This window comes from Myodes glareolus, chromosome X, assembly GCF_982192425.1.
Source record: "Myodes glareolus chromosome X, mMyoGla1.1, whole genome shotgun sequence".
NCBI classification, from domain to species: Eukaryota; Metazoa; Chordata; class Mammalia; order Rodentia; family Cricetidae; genus Myodes; species Myodes glareolus.
Window position 1 is genome coordinate 40,264,120 of NC_142053.1, and position 23,829 is coordinate 40,287,948.

The 23,829-nt window shown below is 40.0% G+C and overlaps 1 protein-coding gene across 4 annotated transcripts in view; it reads left to right on the forward strand.

The window, feature by feature from the left end:
- Positions 1–935: 935 nt before the first annotated feature.
- Pls3 (plastin 3) overlaps positions 936–23,829 on the forward strand; it is a 95,755-nt gene continuing 72,861 nt past the window's right edge. Inside the window, exons 1-2 of one of the 4 annotated variants that reach the window (XM_048439227.3) lie at positions 1,011–1,092; positions 10,221–10,317. Coding sequence is in view for 2 of the 4 variants with exons in the window: in XM_048439225.3 (XP_048295182.1) it covers positions 1,741–1,744 (4 nt within the window). In the remaining 2 variants the exon portion in view is untranslated. Of the gene's footprint in view, positions 1,093–1,605; positions 1,745–10,220; positions 10,318–23,829 lie in introns of those variants that run through there. The other 3 variants (XM_048439226.3, XM_048439225.3, XM_048439229.3) reach the window with 3 other exon arrangements.

The window sequence follows — 23,829 nt, forward strand, 5'->3', positions numbered from 1 at the left end:
GTGATGAACAGGGAAGTACTCAGGTTTTTTTTTTCCTACTGTTCTCCTACAATTCAATTTAGACAGGATTCAGGGGACACTTTCACCTTGGGCCTCTAGACTGATTTTGGACCTAGGATGAGCAGCAGATTGGAATATAGATCCGGAGGGGAAACGTGTAGTGACAGTGACAAGGAGGTGGAACTGTGGGCAAGGGAGAAGTTGAAATGAAACCACACATGTCTCCAAGTTTTCTCAGGGGCCAGGACACGGAGAAGACCTAGTGACTCTTGCAATGCAGTCAAGGGATTTCTACTATCTCTTCATTCTTTCACCTACCTCTTACGCTTCAAGTACAAAGCTACCAGACAGGTGATTTAGGCCAACAATTCATTTGGCTGGAGCCAAATACACATGGACCGTGCCCTGACTATGATGAAATGGGTGTGGAGGCGCTAGGAGGGTTTCCCAGTATTAGATGGTTGAGCCCTGAGATCACCAATTTGAGGCCAGCCTTGGCTACATAGTGTGACCCTCTCTCAAAACGTATCATGTAGAAACAAAGGGAAAGTGGAGGTTTCCTCCGCAAAGTTCTTTGGCGCCAGATCGGGACAGAGCAAAATTCTGTACTCTACCTTCCTAATGAAGAGAAAAACTGCACCTTCACCCCCATAACTGACGTAAATAGGCAACATTCAAACACGTTCCTAAACCCCTAACCTTACAGTTATTTCAGTAATGTTTTTCAAAACATGTATTCCAAGCCAGGCACTATAGATTAATAAGTTCTTACACCAGGTAGGGAATGAAGAATAAGACTTGCAAACACAGAGTTCCAGTTCTCATCCCTCCTGAGTGCCCATCCCTGTGCCTATTCTCTCAGCTCCCAGTCCAGTTGATGTGACAGGCTCCTGGCCCAATCCTCTTCCTGGTTCCCAGGCCGCTGGTGAACACCACCCGAGCCAATGGCTGCGGCCGCAGGGCGGAGGGGGCTGGCAGGAGGGGTGGGAGCGCTGGCTTTAGAACCACAGCTGCAGAGATTCCTAGGGCCAGAAGTTGTCTGAGTGCTTGGTGGGAAGCTTTCCGGCCAGATCCACGAGTCTGCGACTTTACGTAAGTGCTTTCCAGCTCCGGCGCGAGGGGAAGAGGGTTTTCTGGGCGTAGGCAAGAGTGGGTCCTGGCGAGAGCATCTCCCGGAACCTCAGCAGGAACGTGCCTTGCACCAGAAGGCGGGGGTTGGGCAAAGGGGGAGACGGAGGAAAATTTCATCTGGGGTCTGAGGCTCCAGGATGGGTGGGAACTCCACAGGGTTCCTTATCCCCTACCCGCTGCCACCACTTTTTCTGCTTACTGTTGCTGCTCTCCGGTTACTCTTAACATGTTGCCCACCGCCAGCGGGAGGTTCTCGGTCCTAGAAGCCAACCCTTACCCAGATTCCCTAAGGCAGCAACTGCCCTGAAGTGGAAACCGTATGCCTCCGCCGTCCTTTTCTCAGCTACTGCCATTCCCCAATCCATCCCTCCCTCCCTCCTCAGCCACTGGGAAATCCCGGAGCCCGCAGCCTAGGTTGCCTTCTGCTAGTTTCCGGTCAACTGCTGAGGGTGACCCAGCAAGCTCCTGAGGACCCCGTGGCTCCTGGAGGGGAGGGACGCCTAGAGAGTGCGGTGGCCCTTGGAAGGAACCTGGCCTTGGCTGCCCACCTTCCGCCCCCTCACCTCTCTATGTCTTACACTGGGCGTCGGGACCGCGCCGCGACTCCCTATGAGTAAGCAGTTTTATTTTTTGTTGTTGTTGTTTTTTGTTTGTTTTTTTTTTCTTTCCGTTGCAGAACCTCTCCAGGCTAGCCCAGAGGTACCTTTCGATTCTCTCCCCTAGCCACGCGCTGGCGGTCCTCTTGCGTCCTAACTGCTCAGGCTCTACAACCCAGCTTCGGCGGCACCGGGGACCGCTTAGGATCCCTGGGAGGTTGAGCAAACAGGGTGGCTGGAACCCCATTCCCTGGCACAGCTGCACTTGCCTGTGTTTACTTTTCTCCACCCGCCTTACTTTAGCGACCTAATGAGAGGCCTGGGGACACAGACTACCCCCGCCCTGGCGGGTCGCCAGTCCCAAAGTTGCTGCTGCCTTTCTGCTTGGTCAAGTGCTGGCGGTTCCGAACCTCCGCCTGGCTCCAGGCCCTAGCTAGCTGCTACAGCTTGGCTGACCCTTTCCATCCTAAAGACTTCTTGCTTTTCATTTGAGCTGTGTAACTAACTACCCAAGTCGTGCAGGTCTAACTTGGATTTGAATTGGGGAGCCTAACTGTATAGGACCATACAGTAGGGATGTTGCTATTGCTCTTCCTGTTAGGGGTAATGTAGACAGGGTGAGGGACTTTGCGTGGCCACAGTAGTTAGAAGATGTAGGTGAAGTTAAAACCTACCAGACAGTCAGCATTTGCTCCATTTCAACATCACTATGTGTTTGAGAGTCTAAAAATTTATCCCAGAGATGTTTACTGTGAATTGCAACTTAATGGCTGAGGTCCCACACATGCCTTTGACATCACATGCCTTAAGTGTCTGATGCCCCGAGGGTAATGGTCACATGACTTCATTTAAAACGGGAATGCAATGGCTGAGGCCCTTATTCCAAAAACTACCAAGACAAAACAGGGGGAGGGGACAATGTGTGTCAGCTAGCTTCCACTGAAGGGATTTCTTGGAATTGCTGGAGGGAACAGAAGAGGATTTGTGGCTCTGATTTTTAAACAAAATAAAAATTAACCAAAATATTTTAAAAATGAAAAAAGAGGCACTGTTTTAAGAACAAAAGCTTGAAATACATGACATCCGCTTCCCAACAATTCCATATGGCTTTTCTAAATTTTAAAAATATTTTAAAATAATTTTCTAAGAAAGCTAACCTTTAACTCATGTCCCATTTCATTGCTAAATTCTAATTTTGAAGCCATATCCCACAAGATAGTGTTAAAAATATAAAGAATGCCCATATTCCTTGGTCTGGCCTATACTTCCTTTGAACTTTTCTCTATATTGGGCATCTACTTAAAGGTGGTGAATAATCCCTTGGCTAAAATTAGCTATCAGTTATTTGTAGTTTGGACTAAATTGGCTCAGAAATCCTAGCCAAAACTAGTTGACACAAAATTTCCATAGTTGGTTAGGAATTGTGTTCCAGAGTGGTTTGGTTAGAAGACTATGAAATGACTTTCCCATATTATCCTATATTGTAATTGCTCCTTGGAGAAAACATGGCTGTTTCATTATTTCAATTGTATATTATAACTATGGAAACAAGGTAGAGCAGCCAGGTGTGGCTGTGGCAGACACTGAATCTCAGCTCTTAGAAGCTAGAGGCAGCAGAATCAGGAATCCAAAACCTAGAAGAACTACATGATTGAAAACATAAGTAAATAAGTTATGGAAACAAACAAATGGAAGAAAAGAAACATATAGAGGCGTCTCCAAGGTAAGGAGCTTAAAAGTCTCACGTACTTTTAAAAATAGGCTGTTTGTACATATTAGTTGTTAAAAACAATAATGCAGAAGCTACAAAAATGAAATGAGGGGTAGGGGTTGAGGAGGCTTCGCAGATGGCTCAAATGATAAAACATTTGCTGGCAGTCCTGACTGTCTGAGTCTAATCTCGATCTATTGGGTAGAAGAATTGCTCCTGCAATTTGTACTCTAACGTTTACATATCATTCCTTGGCTTTGTGTGTGCATATATTCACACACACACACACACACACACACACACACACACACTAAATTTTTTTAAAAGTAACTGGAATGTTTAAGAGATTTTTGCATGTGTTTTTCCTTCCAGACTTTTTATTTCTGTTAAACACTGAAGAACTTCTGTACCCCATTGTCAGCTGTGCATGAGGTTCTGAGCATGAAAACTATAGCTATCTTAAAGCATACGGTTCTGTTTTCCCGACCAGCCTGTTGCTCTGATTAGCTCGGAAGAAATCTAAATTGTACCTGAACTCGTAGAGTTGAGCCCCCCTAGTGGAAGTGAAGTGACAATATAATTTTAGACTTTATTTATTCATTTATTTATGTTTTTTTTGGGGGGGGTCAGGGATTCTTTGTGTAACAGTCCTGATTTTCTGGAACTCGCTTTGTAGACCAGGCTGGCCTTGAACTCATAGAGATCCACCTGTTTTTGCCCCTGGAGTTCTGGGATTAAAGGTATGGGCTACCACTGCCTGGTTAATTTTAGACCGATTTAATCTTTCTTTCTTTCTTTCTTTCTTTCTTTCTTTCTTTCTTTCTTTCTTTCTTCTTTCTTTTTTTTCTTGACTGAATTTCCAATACAAATTTAACTTTAAAAAATCAAAGAAATTGTCTATGAAACTCAGCATTATGTGCTATAACTCAACACTAATAACCATTGTTAATTTCCTACTTTGAAAAATGTTTAGATAGATATATGAAATGATATTAGTTATAGCTGGGTGAAGATTAACACAGTCTGTATGATTGTTGTTGTTATTTTGTCAATCTAAAGTTATTTCAAAATTGGTTTAAAGCCGGTTATGGTAACATGCATCTCATTCCAGCATTTAAGTGGCAGGCATAGGAGGATCAGGGATTCCAGGTCATGCTTGAGCCTAGCCTGGTTTCCATAAGAACCTGTCTAAATAAGTCGGGAAGAAAAGTATTTTACAGAGTTTTTTTGAGTTATGCTGAAGTATTTTTCTTTAATCATTATTTAATTTTTTATGCAATACAATTTGATCATATTTTTTCTCCCCAACTCCTCCCAGATCCTACCCACTCAGCTTCATTTGTTCTCTCTCTTTCTTCAAAAGCAAAATAAATATCAACACAATTCAGACAAAAAAATACTAGATCTAAATCATTTTTAAGAGGTGGAATACTGGCAAACTTAACTGCAGCCTTTATACATCATAGAAAGCCAGAATCATGAGCCTGTAAGATGGCTCAGTAAGTAAAGGCACATATTACCTAGCCTGTTAACCTGAAATGGATCCCCTGGGTCCACATGATAGGTGAGATCTGATTCCTGAAAGTTGTTCTTTCACCTCCTCCACATATGAGCCAAGACACAGTAAGATGTCCTGTATCCCGATCCATGCTAAACAGAATCACCACTAATTTCAGGTCTGCAGCACTTCTTAAATTGCCCATACATTTAAAACAACCCTCATTGCTGCTGATTTGTGATTTAGCATTATTTAATTAACTCAGATTTTTGTTTGTTTGTTTGTTTGTTTGTTTTTCAAGACAGGGTTTTTTTTTTCCGTATAGCCCTGGCTGTCCTGGAACTAGCTCTGTAGACCAGGCTGGCCTCAAACTCACAGAGATTCTTCTGCCTCTGCCTCCTGAGTGCTGGGATTAAAGGTGTGCACCACAACTACCAAGTGTGAGTCCAATTCTTAAATCATACCCTTAGACCTAACCAGTTGCCTGGAGTGCAAGCTAAATTATGTTTTGCCTCTTTTGTAATATTGTAAATAGCATTGAAATCTGAAGTGTCTAATCTCTTTGACACTCTTTTGAGTCTGATTGCTAAAATGTGCTTAGGTTTGTGGCATTTGAAGTACAAGGATTAGTTATGATGATTGAGTAGTATTTAAAACAAGATAAGTTTTTTTTGTTTTGTTTTTTTTTCAAGATAAGTGTCTCTGTGTGACTTTGGAGCCTGTCCTCGAACTCACTCTGCAAACCAGGCTGGCCTCAAACTCAGAGATCTACCTGCCTCTGCCTTCTGAGTGCTGGGATTGAAGGTGTGCACCACTAGCCCCTGAAATAAGTCTCTTCTACAAATGCTTTACACACACACACACACACACACACACACACACACACACACACACACACACACGGTAGCCTTGACCTTGACTATTCTGGCAAAGTGTTAGTATCCAGGGCACTATCAGAAACTGGTGTGAGAAGTCCTTCTGTCAATGTTTTTCTTTTTTTGGTTAATGAATAAAGAAACTGCTTTGGCCTATAGCAAGGCAGAACTCAGCTGGTGGGGGGGTGACTAAACTGAATGCTGGGAGAAAGAAGGCGGAGTCAGGGAGAAGCCATGTAGCCCTGCCAGAGGCAGATGCCAGAACTTTACCTGGTAAGCCACAGCCTTGGGGTGATACACAGATTAATGGAGATGGATTAATTTAAGGTATGAGTTTGCCAGAAATACACTTAAGGTATTGGCCAAACAGTTTTGCAAATAATATGGTTTCTGGCGGTTGTTTCAAGTCTGGGCAGCCAGGAATGAACAAGCGGCCTCCTACAACAAGAAACTGGGTGTAATTTTCCTCCTAAGCAAAACAGTATGATTGCTACTGAGAAAAAAATGGCAGTTTGGCAATGATGCTTAAACACTAAAGTGACAGATGCTCTTGCAAAAAAGAATAAAGTCCACTTCTTATTCCATGTCTGTTTTAGGTGTCATTTCTACTTGACTTTCCATATTTCTTGATATCATATTCTTATCATATTTGACAATGGCAGGAATTTGTATTTGTATCCAGTCTAGTATACTCTGGGTGGAATGTCTATATACCAGGCCATTTTTTACTTATAGCTGATTTTAAAAGTAGCAGGTATGAAATCAAATTTGAAAATGAAAATCTATCAATATAGGACAGCTTGAGTACCTTGTTTTTAGAATTATTTTGTACTTGTTACTATGACAGGATATTGGTGGAATATGATCTAAAGGGAAAAGTTTGATGGATAAAGAATAAAACTAAGGTTAGAAGAAATTTAGAAGCCAGGCAGTGGTGGTGCACGCCTTTAATACCAACGCTTGGGAGGCAGAAACAAGTGGATCTCTGAGTTCTAGGCTCCGTTTACAGAGTCCAGCCTGGCCTACAGAGTGAGTTCCAGGACAGGCTCCAAAGCTACAGAGAAACCCTGTCTCGGAGGAAAATAAAAAAAAAAGACAGAGGGTCTAACTGAAACTGGAGCTTGCCTATTCGGCTAGACTGGCTGACTGCTAGACTGGCTGACTGGTGAGCCCCAGGGATCCTCCTGTCTCCACCTCCTTAGTGCTTTCAGTACAAAGGTGTGCTACCTATGTCCCGTGTCTTTTTTACATAAGTGCTAAGGAATCCGAACTCAGGTCCTCAAGCCTGCACAGCAAACACTTCACCACTGAACTATCTCCCTAGTCCTTAAATGCCATTCACTTGTAAGAAAAATGTGAGTATGGATTGTTCTAGTCATGAAGAAACATTACATTTCAAAGAAAATGCTGTGAGAGGAGAGACGTTTGCCAGCACAGGACTGTGATCTCAGCACCTGGGATGTGAGTGCAGACAGTGAGCTCCAGGCCAGCCTCGGTAGCATAAGATCTAGTCTCAAAAAGCAAAGCAAAAAAAAACCCAAAAATATGAAGTGGAAAATATATTGGACATGGTCTCAGAGGAATTGCTGCTGAGCCATAGTTTAACCTTGAGGAACAAATAAAATTGTTATGTTGGTAAACAGCATTTAGTCTATACATGCACTAGACAAAGCATTTTCTCTTTGGAAATATGGAGTAGCTAAATGATTTTAGTTGGCTGAAATTTCTTTTCAAAAATGTCAGAATTCTGGCCATTCTCAGTTCACTGTTTTGTAGTTTTTTTTTTTTTTTAAAAAAAATGTGTATGAGTGTTTTGCCTGTGTATCACTTGTAGTACCTGGTGCCCATTGAGGCCAGATAGGGGTGTCAGATCCCTAGATCTGGAGTTAAATACAGTCACAAGCTGCTCTATGGGTGTTAGGAGTCTAACCGAGGTCCTCTGGAAGATCAGCCAATGCTCTGAACCACTGAGCCATCACTCTAGCCCCTGTTCCCAGTTATATTATCATTTAACTTGGTTTTATTGTTTTTCAGGCCTGGAAATGGATGTCAGGACTTTCCTCATGTCAGGCAAGAATTCTACTACTGAGCTATATTCCAGGCCCACTTATTGCTTTCTATTTTGAGATAGAGTCTTGCTAAAATGCACAGGCTAGTCTCAAACTCACTTTGTAGTCCAAGGAGGCATTTGAATTTGTAATCTTTCCACCTCAGCCTCTCAAGTACTCTGGATTATAGGCTTGCATCCACTAGGCCTGGCTACAGACTGACTTTATAATATGTAAAACTTAAATTTTTTAGCCAAGTGGTAGTGGCACATGCCTTTAATCCCAGCACTCAGGAGGCAGAGGCAGGTGGATCTTTGTGAGTTCGAGGCCAGCCTGGTCTACAAGAGCTAGTTCCAGGACAGGCTCCAAAGCTACAGAGAAACCCTTTCTCGAAAAACCAAACAATTTTTTTTCCCTTAAAGGTTACAAATGTGATTGATGATAAGCATGGCAATGTTTATTATTAATAAGGCATTGGGTATGGAATCCCTGGTCTTTTATCCCTCCACTGTCTGGACAGATAGGCCCTTTTTAGTAAATCACTGTTGTCCTTGTATCTGGAGCTTACTTGATTTTTGAGGCATCTGTTTTTAATCTGTGCATTTCATAAGCTTGCTGAAAGGATAAGTGAGCTATGTGAAACTTTGGCTCTTCAGCAGACAGGTGCTATAGAAATCCAGTGTACTGTAGTAGATCATGACTATGCTAGGGCTTTAACAGGGCTTTCAGGAGACTGGGGTGTGGCTCAATGGAAAAACATTTGCTTTGCATGCGTGAGGCTCTGGATTCATTCCCCAGTATCTCTCTCTCTCTCTCTCTCTCTCTCTCTCTCTCTCTCTCTCTTGCATATACACACAGAGGCTGTTCTTATTATTTAAGCCCCGAACATGTCTATACTTGAATGTATATGATCTCCAGCTTACAAAGGAATGCTACTAAATCAGTTGAAGGTAATGGAAAATCAGAAATATCTAATAATAGCAGAATAAAAACCTACATGTAATATTTTTTGTATTCCTTTTTCAAATATTATGCATTAATGTCATCAATTGATTTCTTTTCCTTGCAAATCTATGTTTCTTTTTCTTTATTGGTTGTCAATACTGAGTCTCTTGTCTTCTACTTCTTTCTTTTTTGACATTTTTAATTAGCTTGCACACATTTAGGTTTCATTATGTCATTTTTGGACAATTTATTTCTGTTTCTTTTCCTATACCTCTCTTGTCCCCTTTCCTCCTGTACCCTTTCCCATTTCCTCAAGCTTCTTTCTGCTTTCATCTCATATGTATCAGTTTCCCCTTCCTCATTACCTCTCCCCACACTTAATAGTCTCCTTTCTAGTTTCATAGCTCATGGCCACACTCACCTTCCGCTTATCTACATATGTATAAATATTATGTGTAGGATGCATATATGAGGGAACATATAAGATGCATATATGAATCTGGGCGATCTAACTTAAAAAATGTTTTCCAGATATTCATTTTCTGTAAATTTCATTTTTCTTTATAGCTAAATAAAATACCCACTATGTTTGTATTACATTTTTTTTAAACCCATTTATCTGTTGTTGGACATCTAGGCTGAGTCCATTTCCTTGCTGTTGGGAATAGAACAGCAATAAAAATAGAAGTATCTCTGTGGTAGGATACAGTGCCCTTTTGGTATCTGCCAGGAATGATGAAAGCTGAGTCATGGGAGTTCTGACTTAATGTAAGGTTTTGCATTTATTTATTTTGTGTGTGTGCCTTTGTCATGGTGCATATGGAAGTCAGAGGACAAGCTGGAGAGGGTGGAGTTCTTTACTTCTATCCTCTGGGTCTCAGGAATTGAACTCAGGTCATTAGGTTTGGTGGCAAATGCCTTTACGTGCTGAGCCATCAGGCCAGCTCAGTTCAATAACTTGAGAATAACCAAGAATCATGACTAGTTCATAAGAGTAGGCTATTTTTACTCCTAAGAATCATTTTCATTTCTAAATTGTGTCCTCTTCCTTCAACCATCTGTGCTTTAAAATATTCACTAGGAAAGGCATTTTGTGTAATTCTGAAACTAGTGCATTGAAAATAGAAGTTTGATTAGCTTAAGTTTTGATACACATACGAAAAATGAATACATATACACATTATAACTATATGTAAATATAGAAAGTCCTTACTTTGTATAAAGTGCAATAGACTCTGAACAAATGTTTCCATTTATAGCTTAATATTTTGCACTATCTTTGTGAGAGATTTGGATCTGTTCATTTTCCACTAATTTGAACCCTTTTCTTACTACAATTTGCTACTAAGAAAATAGGCTGTGGGGGAGGCTTGAGAGATGACTCAGCAATTAGAGTGTTGCTTGCTGTTTTTACAGAGGTCTTGAGTTCCATTCCCAGCACCCACGTAGGGTGGCTTACAACCGCCTGTCACTCCTGATTCGGAACTCCAACATCTTGTTCTGGCTTCTAAGGGTAAATACACTCATATGCACATATCCCCCTCCCCCCAAAATACAAACATAATTAAGTTAAAAATAGATCGGAAACAGGAAAAGACTGGAATTTTTTGACTTGATTTAAATTGCGTTGATGTGTATGTGTGTGTGTGTGTGTGTGTGTGTGTGTGTGTGTGTGTGTGTGTGTGTGAAGCACACAGATCAGAGGATAACTTGTGGGAAATAGTTCTTTTTCCACCCTGTAGGTGTCCCTGGGATTTAAATTGGGCCCTCAGGCTTGGCAGCAAACATTCTTCTTCACTGAGCCATTTCACCAGCCCTTGTTGGTTTTACTTAATGCTATATGAAAATTCCATTTTCTGTTGCTTTTCATTGTGAATGCAGATGATTTTAGCAAAGGTGGAGGCAGCTTTGCTTAGCTCAGAAACCTGTTTCTCATTGAATTCATCTTTTTATGACGATATACTATCCAGCAGTCTAAAGAACTTCTCTTCAAAGGAAAATTGGAAACATGACTCTTAATAAGTTACATGTACTATTTGCAATAAACTTATAGCCATTCGCAAATATAGCTTAAACAAGGATGAAAGGTAATGGTTAATGTTGAGGTCAGGTTTGGAAGATGGGAGAGGAGGCTTCAAGACTTTGCAGTTTTCACAGAAATAGAATACCAATGTTGGAAAGATTGCTTTGGAGAAAAATAGCATAGACAAGATAAATGAGTGAAAACTGAAATGTTGAAAAGACATAGGATTAGAAGTTAAATCAGTATCCTTTCTTTAAAAAAATGTTTGTGTGTGTTTGTAATTGCTCAAGGGTGCAGGAATCCTCTCAGGAGTCAATTCCCTCCCTCCATGGTTCTGGGTTCAGATCGTCATGGTTCCTGCAAGCACTTATCTCAGTATTTTTTCCAAGGTAGCATACAGTCTTAGAAAATTGATAAATTTAAATATTAAATTTGAATTTATTATTTTCATTTTCCCCCTGGTAGAAGTCTTCAAATGTGAAGTCCAGGAAATGAAAGGTTTTGTGTGACTTTCAAAACTATTTTAAATAAACTGGGCATAGTAGTGCATGAGTTTAATCCCAGCGCTCGGGAGGCAGAGGCAGGTGGATCTCTGTGAGTTCAAGGCCAGCCTGATCTACAAAGTTTCAGAACAGCTAGGGTTATGTGGAAAGACCCTGTCTCAAAAAAAACTAAAACCAAACAAACAAACAAAAAAGGTTTAAGCAACTTATGAAGCTTCAGCTTGCAGCTATAGCTGAACCATTTTTATTCGTGGTTATAAGGAAGTTATCATTTGTCTGAGTATGTTTCTTGTGGTTAAGCCCAGGTCTTTGTGTATGCTGAGCAAACTCCATATGACTGAGTTACATTTTCAGCTCTTATTTATTTGTTTATTTATTTAAATTTTATGACAAGATCCTGATAAACTTTAAATTTTGATCCTGCTGCTTCAACTTCTGGCATAGCTGGGATTGCAGGCATGAATGAGTTAACAGGCATGGTTTACATAATCACATCTAATAGTTGTCCTATCATAATTTAAAGATAGAACCAATTTAATGCAATGAAGTTTTAAAGTTATATCAACAGATTGCTTGTTCAAAAATACAAGTAACCTCAAGCATTTTTTTTTTAAATCTAAACTTCAAGTAGTCTAACTTCTGTTAGCTCTCAAATGAAACTCAAGCCAGCATGTTGTATTGACAGTACCGGCAGTATTGATGGTACCAGCAAGTGAAACCTTCCCAAACTAGAGATCTGTAGAAAGATGAAGGAAGTTTGGTATGTCTAGTAAATTGAAGTTTATAGGTATAGACAGAAAGAAAGAGGCAGGGGAGGATTGAGGATATAGTTCAGTGGTAGAGTACTTGTCTGGTATATAGCAAGCCCTGTGTTTGGTCCCCAGAAGCACAAGCCTGTAAATCCCAGCACTTTGGAGGCAGAAAGAAGAGGGTCAAAAGTTCAAGGTTACATTTTAGGCTAGCCTAGAATACATAAGACACTTTCTCCTTAAAAAGGCCTTTAGACTACTAATAAATAGAAACTTGGGTAATATATAAAATGTACTCAAGTACATTTAAGTATCTATCTCTGCCTGTCTGTCTATCTATTATCTATCTAGACAGATATATACTATACATAAATCACTCATGAAGTAATATGAACAACATCTCCTGTGAGTGGTTTTATAATCCATTCAGTTAACCAAAGTGTTTATTTTTAATTGTTTTGTGTGTATGAGTGTTTTGTCCACATGTGTGCATGTGCACTGCTTGCATACATAAATGTCCACAGAGCCCAGAAGAGAGCACTGGATTCTTTGAAACTGGAGTTACAGCTGCCATGTGGGTGGTAGGAACCAAACCCAGAGAATAGCCAGTGCTGGTAACAGCTGAGCCATCTCTCCAGCCCTATCATTAATAAAAGTATTTAATTAAGACTGTTTATGTGCTGAGATGACAAACAGGGAGAAGATAACTCCTGCAATTTAGGAGAAGAATAAGGCACAAGGTATATTGGTTCTCACAAAATTTAAAATTTTTTATTATACTAATTAATGTGTGTGTGTGTGTGTGTGTGTGTGTGCATACGTGCATGTGACATCAGGACAACCTGTGGGAAATGATTCTTGCCTCCCACCTTGTTGAGGCAGTGTCTCTCTTGTTTCTGCTACAGCTCTGCTTCTTCCAGTCCAGATGGATGATACCAGGGTGGTTCTTCTCTCCACTTCCCATTTCTCTGTAGGGGTGATGGCTTTACAGATGTGGATCACTACATCTGGCTTTTTACATTCTTTCCAGGATTGAATTTGGGCCATCAGATTTACATGGCTATCACTTTTACCTGTTGAGACACCTTCTTTTCCTCTTAGAAATATTTTGCATGGAGAAATGAATTTAAATATGGTCTTTTTCCTGAACATAAAATAATTTCTAAATTTAAACTTTGTATGGACAAAGACATTTACTTATATCCCAGTATAATCAAATCTAAACTAAGAACAAATCACATTTAAACATTGTTATTTCTTTGCAATAATTATTACGTCCTAAAAAAGGAGCCCACTATGAGTTAATTTTACTTAAATAGAACATTGCTCAGCCTATAAATGAAGGTCAGCAGACACCAGTGTCTTGGAATAAAATAGCCCTTTGGCTAGAAAATGCGCCACACCCCATTTTGTTTTTACAAAACTAAAATTCTTTCCAGCTTTACTAAATTGGAGATGCTGTGTCCAACTACAGTAGTAGTTGGTTCTGCTGCTGTGGAAATACCCAGATATTCATGTGTACAGAAGCCCTTAGAAAAGTTGGCTTGTACAGGCACTGCTCATCCTTTCTGTAGCTCCTGTTCTCTTAGGTTCTGTCTGACCTGTATATAAAGTGCAAGTAGCTCATATAGCTGATGGTGTTAATTTTCTAACTTGCACTTCATGGTTTTCACAGATCTTAGATTGGGTAGGAGGAGTACCTGGGATTTCAGATCTGGCAGTTGCTCCCTCTGGTAGGACAGAATCAAAGCAATACATATGGTTTTCTACAAGGGCAGTGAGAAAGTCCTGCCAACTGATGAGCTATGCAAATAAATCCCAAGGAAAACCTCTACTCTGGTTCTTTCATAGTGGCCTGACACACAGCAGGTGCCATTTACAATTTTCCCTTCATATTCACAAGGAATTGGTTCCAGGAACTCTCTCGGATACTGTTGTTCACAGATGTTTCAGCCCCTTAAATAAAGTAAGGTGGTATTTGCGTATAACCCATGCATGGTCATCATCCTTGTGTGAGGAGGTGAGAACTGAATCAAAGGCATCTCACATTCTAAACTTAACCACTGAGCTACGTTCACAGCCCTCTCCCGCATACATTAAATCATCTTTAGGTTCCTCAATACCTCATAGAATATCTTAGCAGATGGTTGTTAATTGGATTGTTTATAGAATGAGGACAAGAAAAGATCTATACAAGTTCAATACAGTCAGTCACAGGTCTTTCTGAATGTTTTCCAGCTGGTGTTGGTTGAACCCATATGGAGCATATAGATAGAGCATACCTATTTCTATACTTGTGTTGGTGAAAAGGAATGACCCTGAATTGTCTGCTGATAGACCTGAAGGTCTGGAGGTATGGCTTAGTGGGAGAATTTGTGCTGGGTTTAGATTGGATTCCCAGGAAGAAAAAATGGTGGAGTGAAGGAAGGAAGAAAAGAAAGAAAAAAATAAAGGTGGGGGCAAAAAATCATATTGAAAAAACCCAAATTGGAAGACCATTGATTTATGACACAATGACTTCCTGCCATGGCAATAATCAAATGATGTTCTTGCTTTTATTTACTTTTTAGCTAATTTATTTACTTACTAAAACTTTTATTGGCATAAGTTCATTGTTCAAAATGAAAGAATTAACCATGAAATCTTTATGCAAATACATAATGTACTTTGACAATATTCACCCCATTACCCTCTCCTTTCCTCAACTTCCAACCCTCCCACAGGATTATTTACTCTTCCCAAATAATCCTTTGAGATTCACATCGTGTGTGTGTGTGTGTGTGTGTGTGTGTGTGTGTGTGTGTGTGTGTGTGTGAGACATGCATGCAAATTGCTAGAAGGAAATTCAGAAAAACAATTGAAGTACAAACCCAGGCAACAAACTTTGTTATCTATTCTTTTAGGAAGAATCATGTAGCACATGATTCTTCAAGCCTCAAGCTTGCTAGGTAATTAAGGATGATCTTGAACTTCTGATTATTTTGCCTCCATCTCTCATGTGCTGAGATTATAGGCATGTTCCCCCACACCTGGTATAGGTGGTACTGAAGAGTCAAACCACAGCTTCATGCATTAAGAAAGTACTCTACCAAGTGCTATACATTCAGGCTGGTCTCAAACTCAAAATACTCCTGCCCAAGCCTTCTAAGGACTGGGATCACAGGAGTTTATCACCGTACCTGGATTTAGCTATTACAGATGATTGATTATGAGTGAATGCTTTGGATATACCTAGTTTTGTTTCTTGTTTTATGGTTTGGTTTTGGTTTAGTTTGCTTTGGTTTTTTGAGGCAGAGTTTCTTTGTGGAACAGCTCTGATTATCCTGGAGTTTGTCCTGTACACCAGGCTGGCCTTGAACTCACAGACAACTGCCTTCCTCTGCCTCCAGAGTGCTAGGATTAAAGGTGTACACCACTATCAACCCAGCTTGTTTCTTGTTTTTAGAGAGAGTTTCACAATGTAACCCCATTCTGGCTTGGAATTTGGGATGCTGCCCAGGCTAGTTTATAATCTATAATTCTCCTGCCTTAGCCTCTTTGTATGCTGAAGTTGCAGGCATGTTCCATTACCTACAGATAGATATGAATAGTATCTTCTCTCTTTTCTTTTTAATTTATTTAGTTTATGTATGCGTTGCTTGTATGTACATATGTGCACAATATGCGTGCCTACACCCATGGAGGTCAGAAGTGGGTCTCAGACTCCTTGGAACTGCTGTTGTAGAGATGATTGGGTACAAGCTTCCCAAAGTGGATGCTCAGAACCAAAATCAAGTCCTTTCCAAAAATGAGTGCTCTTACTGGCTGAGCCATCTTTCTGTTCCTCAGTGTGGATGGCATTTACATGGTAAGAACTGCTAAACTTCATTATCAAAGAGGAAGCTATGATATATTCACATTTTGATAGGTTTATTGAAAAACTGCATGTATGTGCCCATTCTTTCTTCTTTATAAATACAGTTCAACACTTATTAGTCTATCCCCCATCATTACAATCCATTTTCTTTTTTAAAATATTTATTTATTGTATTTTATGTGTATGGATGTTTTGCCCTCACGTATGTCTTTGTACGATATGCATGCCATGTCCCTACAGAAGTCAGATGAGGGTGTCAGATCCCCAGGAACTGGAGTTAGGTACAGTTGTGAGTCGCCAAGGAAGTCTGTAGGCAGAGACTGTTCGTTCGTTTTCCGGCTGCTCAGACCTGAATGATGACACAGAAACTATATTAAATACAACACTATTTGGCGAATGGCTCAAGTTCTGTCTATTCTGGTGTCTTTCTCCCTTGGCAGCTACATGGCAGCTCCCTGTCTCTGCCTATTCTCTCTATATATCTCTGTTCAGATTTCCCGCCTTACTCTATTTTGCCCTGCCATAAGCTCAAAGAAGATTCTTAATTAACCATTGGTATTCACCGCATACAGAGGGGACTCCCACATCAGGAGTGCTGAAAATTAAACCTGGGTCTCTGCAAGAACAAGTGCTCTTAACTGCTTAGCCATCTCTTCAGCCCCCTACAATCCATTTATATATATATATATATTTAGTTCAGACAGAAATGCTGGACTTTCTACCCATAATTCTCCCAAGATACATACACTCCTATCCCTAAGGGACTGCTAATCTACTATGCATCTTCATAATTTTTACCTCTCCTGGATTTTTATATGACTTAGGTTTTTTTTTTTTGTGAATTAAGTCTGTTTTGCATCTGGCTTCTTCCACTTGTTGCAGTGCTATCTAAGGTTACCCACATTCTTAGACTTCACTGTTTTTGTGTGCCTGATCAATGTTTGGTTATATAGCTATATCCACCATTCACTCAGGGGTGGTCATTTGAATTGTTTCTACATTACAATTAATACAAATGGTGGAACACATCAGTATTAAACATTTACTACAGGCAAGATTCTGAGTTAAAAGGTTATACTGATAAGAATGCCTCATTTATTCCTCCTCTGCTGCTAATGTGAATCTTAGCTGTGAATGACTTTGGCTATTATTTTCTTGTTATTGTTTATTATTTGGCTATTAATTTTTTACCTATGTATTTATCAATGATTTGCTTCCGGTAAATTTTTCCCTTTGCTTCCAGTAAATTTTTCCCTTTCCTTGAGTAATGCAAGGTAAATAAAAAAATCTTAGTTTTCTTTGGGTGGGGTCAGGCAGGCCTTGAACACTTATCCTCCTGTCTCAGCCCTTGGAGTAACTGGGATTCCAAACCAGTGCCATCAGGTCTTTAAAATGTACTGTTTGGTAGATGTTTAGAATGTTCGGTTAAATATGTGTTATTGTTGTTTTAGCCTCCTGTGTGGTGAAGACTGGCCTCAAACTCATGATCTTTTTGCTTCACCTTCCCCAGTAACTGGGAATAGAAGCACACCTCCACACCCAGACACATATTTGTTTCATTGCATTCTTGACTACTGAAGAGCAAAGATAAACAATGTTTAATAATAAATGCTTGAAAACAATGGTTATCTTTAACCTAAAGAATTACTGAATGCTTTTATTTTTCAAATGTGCTCACATAGAACAAAAAATTCAAAAGCTACAAAGGACCATAATATATAATGAGGAATCAATCCTCTTAACGCTTGACATTTGCAAAAGAGATTTGTGTTTTGTGGTTCAGAAGCACGGTGGTGGGAGGACTCTGTTGACTTTATAGGAGTGAATATGAGAGGGAAAGATGAACCGTTTCAGCTTCGAGCATATCAGGTTCACCACGTGACATCAGGTGGAAGTAGATGATAGCAAACTAGGTGCGATGGGGTACTCCTGTAACCCCAGTACTTGAACACTGGCACAGGAGGATTGCCACAAGTTTGGGGCCAATCTGGGCTGTTATGAGATCCTATCTCAAGAACCCTTAGAGGAATTAAGAAAAGAAAATAGCTGAGAGTCCCTAGAACAGTATTTTGCTCTTGTCTTCTGACTTCATCTGTAAGAATACTTCCTGGGAAGCTATTGAAAATAGTCTTTAAGAACTGTGAAAGATACTGTAGCTCGTCCCTGTTGGTGGGTTCTGGGGCGGTAGGGTGGGGAAGGACTCACTTATCTTTAAGGGGCTGGTCATTGCAAGTATGATCATGTCATGCTCTAGTGAGTTTATGGGCGACACAAATTGGACTTGGTGGGTTTTGAGGGGCAGGGAGTGGATAAGTGGAGATAAGTGGAGGAATGGGAAGCCAGTGATGGGGTACAAATGATTAATTAAAAGATTGCTGAGGAAAGAGAGAAAAGAAAACTTCCTGGGTCCTAGCTCCTAAATCTCCCAGACACTTAAAACTGCAGGAAAGGAGAGGCCTCGCTGTGTAAGGAAGCCTAGAAGTCAGTACCATTTCCTGGAGACCTATTTTGAACTTCCTGTATAATTACTTAATTTTTTGTAACACACCTTTGTTAATTGTCTACAATGTGTCTGGTATAATAAGATTAATCAAACAATATACCAGCGTTTGAGCTGGGGGTTCAGTTCAGGCACTGATTTTTACAGGTGAAGCCATGGAAGTCTGATTGTGACTAGCCTCAGTTTACAATTGTTGAGGTTATTGGTGGAGGAGCACCTCTTTGTCACAAAAGATACAGATTTTAGCAGTAGACCTAGTACAGCACTGTTCTCTGTCCATTTCAATACCACACCCATGCTCCAAACTGCCTAAAAGCACTGCCTCTTCCTCCCTGAAACAGTTTATACTAACTGCGGTTTTCTTTCCGATACTAACAGAACGGCAGATACTATGACATGTTTTAAAACTGCCATTAACTTCCTGGAACTCAACAACATATCACCAAAGCAGCTTAGGCCAGACAATTTGTTCCTAGCTAATAGAACTGCTTTAATAATAGTTATGTGATGAACAGTGAAATCTTTTTTATGTCCTCTCTTTAGTCAATAGTTCTAGGTGTGCTAACAGGCATAAATTCATAATCCAATATGGTTAATCCATCCAAAACGTTTTGAAAACTCCAATTCAATATGTTACAAGTCTATCAGAGGATCTTATCACTTCTGGCTTTTAGTAAACTGGAATTTATTGACAGGTGGTGGTGACGCACACCTTTAATCCCAGCACTCAGGAAGCAAAGGCAGGCAGATCTCTATGAGTTCGAGGCCAGTCTGGGCTACAGAGTGAGTTCCAGGACAGGCTCCAAAGCTACACAGAGAAACTTTGTCTCAAAAAAGACAAAAAAAAAAGAAAATAAAGAAAGAAACTTAACCTTCTAGTAGAGGTGGCAACAAAAATAACATTGGTAAAGTATGTTCAAGTATTTGCTGTTGTGGCAAATATATTAGAAAAACAGTTTAAAAGAAAAGATTTATTTTGGACCATGATTTCAACCCAAGGGAAGCTGACTCCATTGCTTTGGACTTGAGGTAGGGCAGAGTAACTTGGCAGTAGATCCTTGTGAATGGGGCAGATTATTTCATGTCAGCCAGAAAAGGCAGAAATAAAGAGACCCGAAACTGTATACTTCCATCAAGAACGTGGCCTCGTTGACCTGTTTCTTCAGCACTTTTGTTGGTCTTCAAAAATTTCTATTATCCTGAGTAATGCCATCAGATTATGAATCCATCATTGGTTGTATCTAGTGATTACATCTAGGCCTTCTGGTCCGATTATTTCTCAGTGATTGACTGACTCCACAAGCTGGAGACAACGTCTTCAACACATGACCCTTTTGTGGAAAGTGGTGTGTGTTTGCATGTGTACTTGTTAGTGTGGATGTGTGTATATGTACAAGTGGATGAGCACGTATACATGTGTGGTGTCTTCCTCGGTTTCTCTCATTTAATATCTGAGACAGTCTCTCACTAAGCCTGAAGCTCATTGATTCTCCTGGGCTGGCTGATCCGTGATGGCTGAGGTTCTGTCTATCTCTGCGCCTTTCCTCATAACATTAGAGTTACAGGTTAGCACAAAGCACCACCATGCTTCTACATGTGTGTTGAAGAGCCAAGGTGGGGTTCTCATTATTGCATGACAAGCACTCACTTCTGCAACTGAGCCATCTCCTCAGCCCCTCATGATGAATCTTTTCATATCAAAACCCTAACATGTAATATGTTAGATGCTCTTGTGTTGGGAAGGAAGTTAAACCAGGGTTAGGGGTACAGGGAGGAGGAAAAAGAGAATTAGCATTTCCAATTGTGAAATCAAAGAACTTTTCTCTGAGAGAAATTTCAGGGCAGGAATGAAGGCGGTCAAGGAATGACCCATGGAAATGTTCAGGAAGGAATTAGTTTTAGGAGTTTATGACTCCCGATTCATACTGAACTTTATTTCTTTTCAGCAAATAAAAATTATTTCCATCTTTGTTTGTTTATTTTTTTGAGACAGGATTTATCCATGTAGCCATGGCTGTCCTGCAACTATTTCTGTAGACCAGGTTGCCCTCAAACTCAGAGATCCTCCTGCCTCTGCCTCCCGAGTGCTAGGATTAAAGGTGTGTACCACTACTGTCTGGCCTAAAAATCACTTCTAATTATCTTAATAATCAAACATACTGATGGGTTTTAGCCTTGGAATAATTTTTTTATGTTAGCTGCTTTGAATTTTGGTATAGATCAAAATTTTTTATACAGGTTAAATACCCTAGTGGATTCAGGAATTGATTATGTTTTGGATTTTTATGGTTTTGGTTTTTATTGATAATTTAGTGGGAATAGTTTATTAATATTTATACTAATGTTTTGGAAAGACTATGGGAAAATTTTTTTAAATGATATTAGTTGGATTACTGTATATATTTTATTCATTTATTTATTTTTTTGTTTTTTGAGAAAGAGTCTCACAAGACAATCCCTGTGTTGTCTAGAACACCCTAAGTAGACCAGGCTGATCTCAAAGACATAGAAAACTGCCTGTCTCTGCCCCCTAGGTCCTGGGATTAAATGTGTGCATCACCACACTTGGCTTCTTTATTTCGTTCTTAATTTGATTTTTATTCACTTTATTTTGAGATAAATGTAGGTTCACACATAAATGTAAGAAATGACACAAAGACATCTTGTGTTTCTTACCCAATTTCCTCCCATGGTAGCTGCTTGCTAAAACAAGATAATAATATCTATCCCAGGATATTAACATTGATACAGACAGTCAAGATGTATAACACTCCATCACCTCCAAAGTGTCTTTTGTTCTCCATTTATAATAACACATACTTCCTTCCTTCCTCCACCCCATTCCTGAAACCCGGAAATCACCAATATGTTATCTATTTTTATACTTTTTGTCAATTCTGTAATCTATATAATGGGACATTTGGGAATTCGAGTTCTCTCCCTCCCTCCCCGTCCCTCTCTTCTCCCACCCTCCTTCTACCCCCTCTATTTCTTTGTTTTTTATTTTATTTATATGCAATGCCTTCCTATGAGCTAGGCTGACCTAGCTTGATCATTCACCGTCAGCGCTTGTTCAGCCATAGGCTACCAAGTCTGGGAATTGGCTTTATTCATTCAGTGTATTTTTCTGGTGAGTCTTCCAGAATATTGTACATATCCATTCTTTGTTCCTTTTCATTGCTAAATAGCAGTCTGTGGGTGTGGGTGTATTGCTATTTAACAATGCATCCATTCGAGGGCATCTGGACCATTTCCAGCTGTATTTTGTTGTTGCTTAAAAAAGTGTTCCAACATCTCCACACCCTGGCTGTCTGGTACACGGTTTGTTTTGCACAATCACTCATGCCTAGGAAATAGACCTTTATTTGTTTATTGGAGGGTGGCATGCAGGCGTCATAGCACACAAGTGGAGTTCAGAGAACAATTTGCAGGAGTTGGTAATTTCCTTCCACAATATGGGTCCCAGGGATTGAACTAAAATCATCCTTGGTTACAAGAGACTCTACCCACGGAATCATCCTGCTGGGGGTTAACTTCAAGCACCCTAAGCTAATGCCCTACTATGGATCTACACTCCTGGCTAATTCCAAGTTTTATACACACACACACACACACACACACACACACACACACACACACACACATATATATATATGTGGTGCTATAAACATTTGTGTGCAACTACTTGCCCAAGTGTAAGTTTTCTTTTGGGGAAGTTGTTAGGGTATGAATATGAAATGTTTTGCATAGGATCATATATTGAATACTGGATGGTTCTCCTTTGGAAACTTTAAGAGGTAGAACCTGTCTGGAGGAAATAGGTAATTGAAGATGTGTCGTTGGGGCTATATTTTGTGCCGCACACTTCTTGGTCTCTGTTCCTGTCCACTATGAAGAGACTAGTCTCTGCTATGCGCCACTTGTTCTGTCCTGACGTTCTGCCTCACCATAGGCTAAAAATTAATGGAGGCAAGACCATGGACTCAGAAACCTCTGAAATCATGAACAAAAATACTTTGTTCTTCACTTACATCGTTCATGTCAGACATTTTGTCACAGTTAACAAAAAGTCTAACATGGAGATTACTATCTGAAGAGTACAGTCACTGAGTTGAATGGTAGTTGGATGTCAGTTGTATAAAGAACTGTCAAACCATGTTGGCAGAGCAACTATATTGTTTCCTACTTTTCCAAGTAATGTGTGAATAGTCCAGCTTCCCCCTGTATTTGCCTGTCCTTGACGATATCACTGTTTATTCATTCCATCAAAAGTGTAGTGGTAAACCTTCCCTCCCCCCAATGGCTAATGATTTTAAACATCTTTTCAGGGGTTTATTCTGCATTTATATATTCTTTTCTTTTCTTTTCTTTTCTTTTTCTGGGAGAGCCTTTAATATTAAACATTACTTTTTTCTTTTTTTATTTTTTTTTTGTTTATTCAAGTATCCGAAAACACTCTTTCCACTTCCTCCCCTCCTCCCAATACCCTCCCGCTCCCCCCACTCCCTCTCCTCCTCCCTCACCAGCCCCCGAGGTCCAAATGAAGACTGAGAAGCCATTGACAATGGCACTGGGTCTTGTTTCGTCTGCATGGACTGGCTTTTTGGGATCCTGGCCTGTTTGGATGCTCACCTTCCTGGACCTGGAGGGAGGGGGGAGGAACTTGGATTCCCCACAGGACAGGAAACCCTGACTATATATTATTTTCTGTGTGATGTCTACACGTGCCTTTTGCCTTTGTAATTGAGTTATTGTGTGATGTTGAATTTTTAGTGTTCTTTATATGTTATAGATATCAGTCCTTTGTTAAGATTATGATATGCATTATTTTGTCTGTCATAAGCAAGGTCTTTCACAGAATGAAAAAACTTTGAGACTGGTTACCCAGTTGTCTCTGAGGTTGACTTTTAATTCTCTACTCACCTGCTTTTAATTCCCTTGCGTTTTGATTATAGGCATGATCACAAACACCCACCATGCAAAAGCAAAAGAATTTTAACGATTCCCAATATTTTCCTATTAGCAATATTGAAAATTAAAAAGTGAGCAATATTTTCTTTTTTTTGATGTCATGTCCAAAAACGTTTTACCAAATCTGATTTTGGATTGTTTTTATTTTATATGTCTGGGTGTTTTGCCTACTTGCATGTCTATGTACATGTACATGTACACCTTATGCCTTTAGAGGCCAGAGGAAGGTGTTAAATGTCCTGGAACTAGAATTCTATATGGTTGTGAGTTGCTATATGGATGCTAGGAATCAAGCTGAGGGTCCTTAGAAGAACAGCCAGTGTTCTCAACTGCTAAACCATATCTCCATCCCTACAGCTTTGTTTTGGTTTTCCCTTTGATAAAGGTCTTTGATACATAGATTGGGATGGTCTGGAAGTTGTT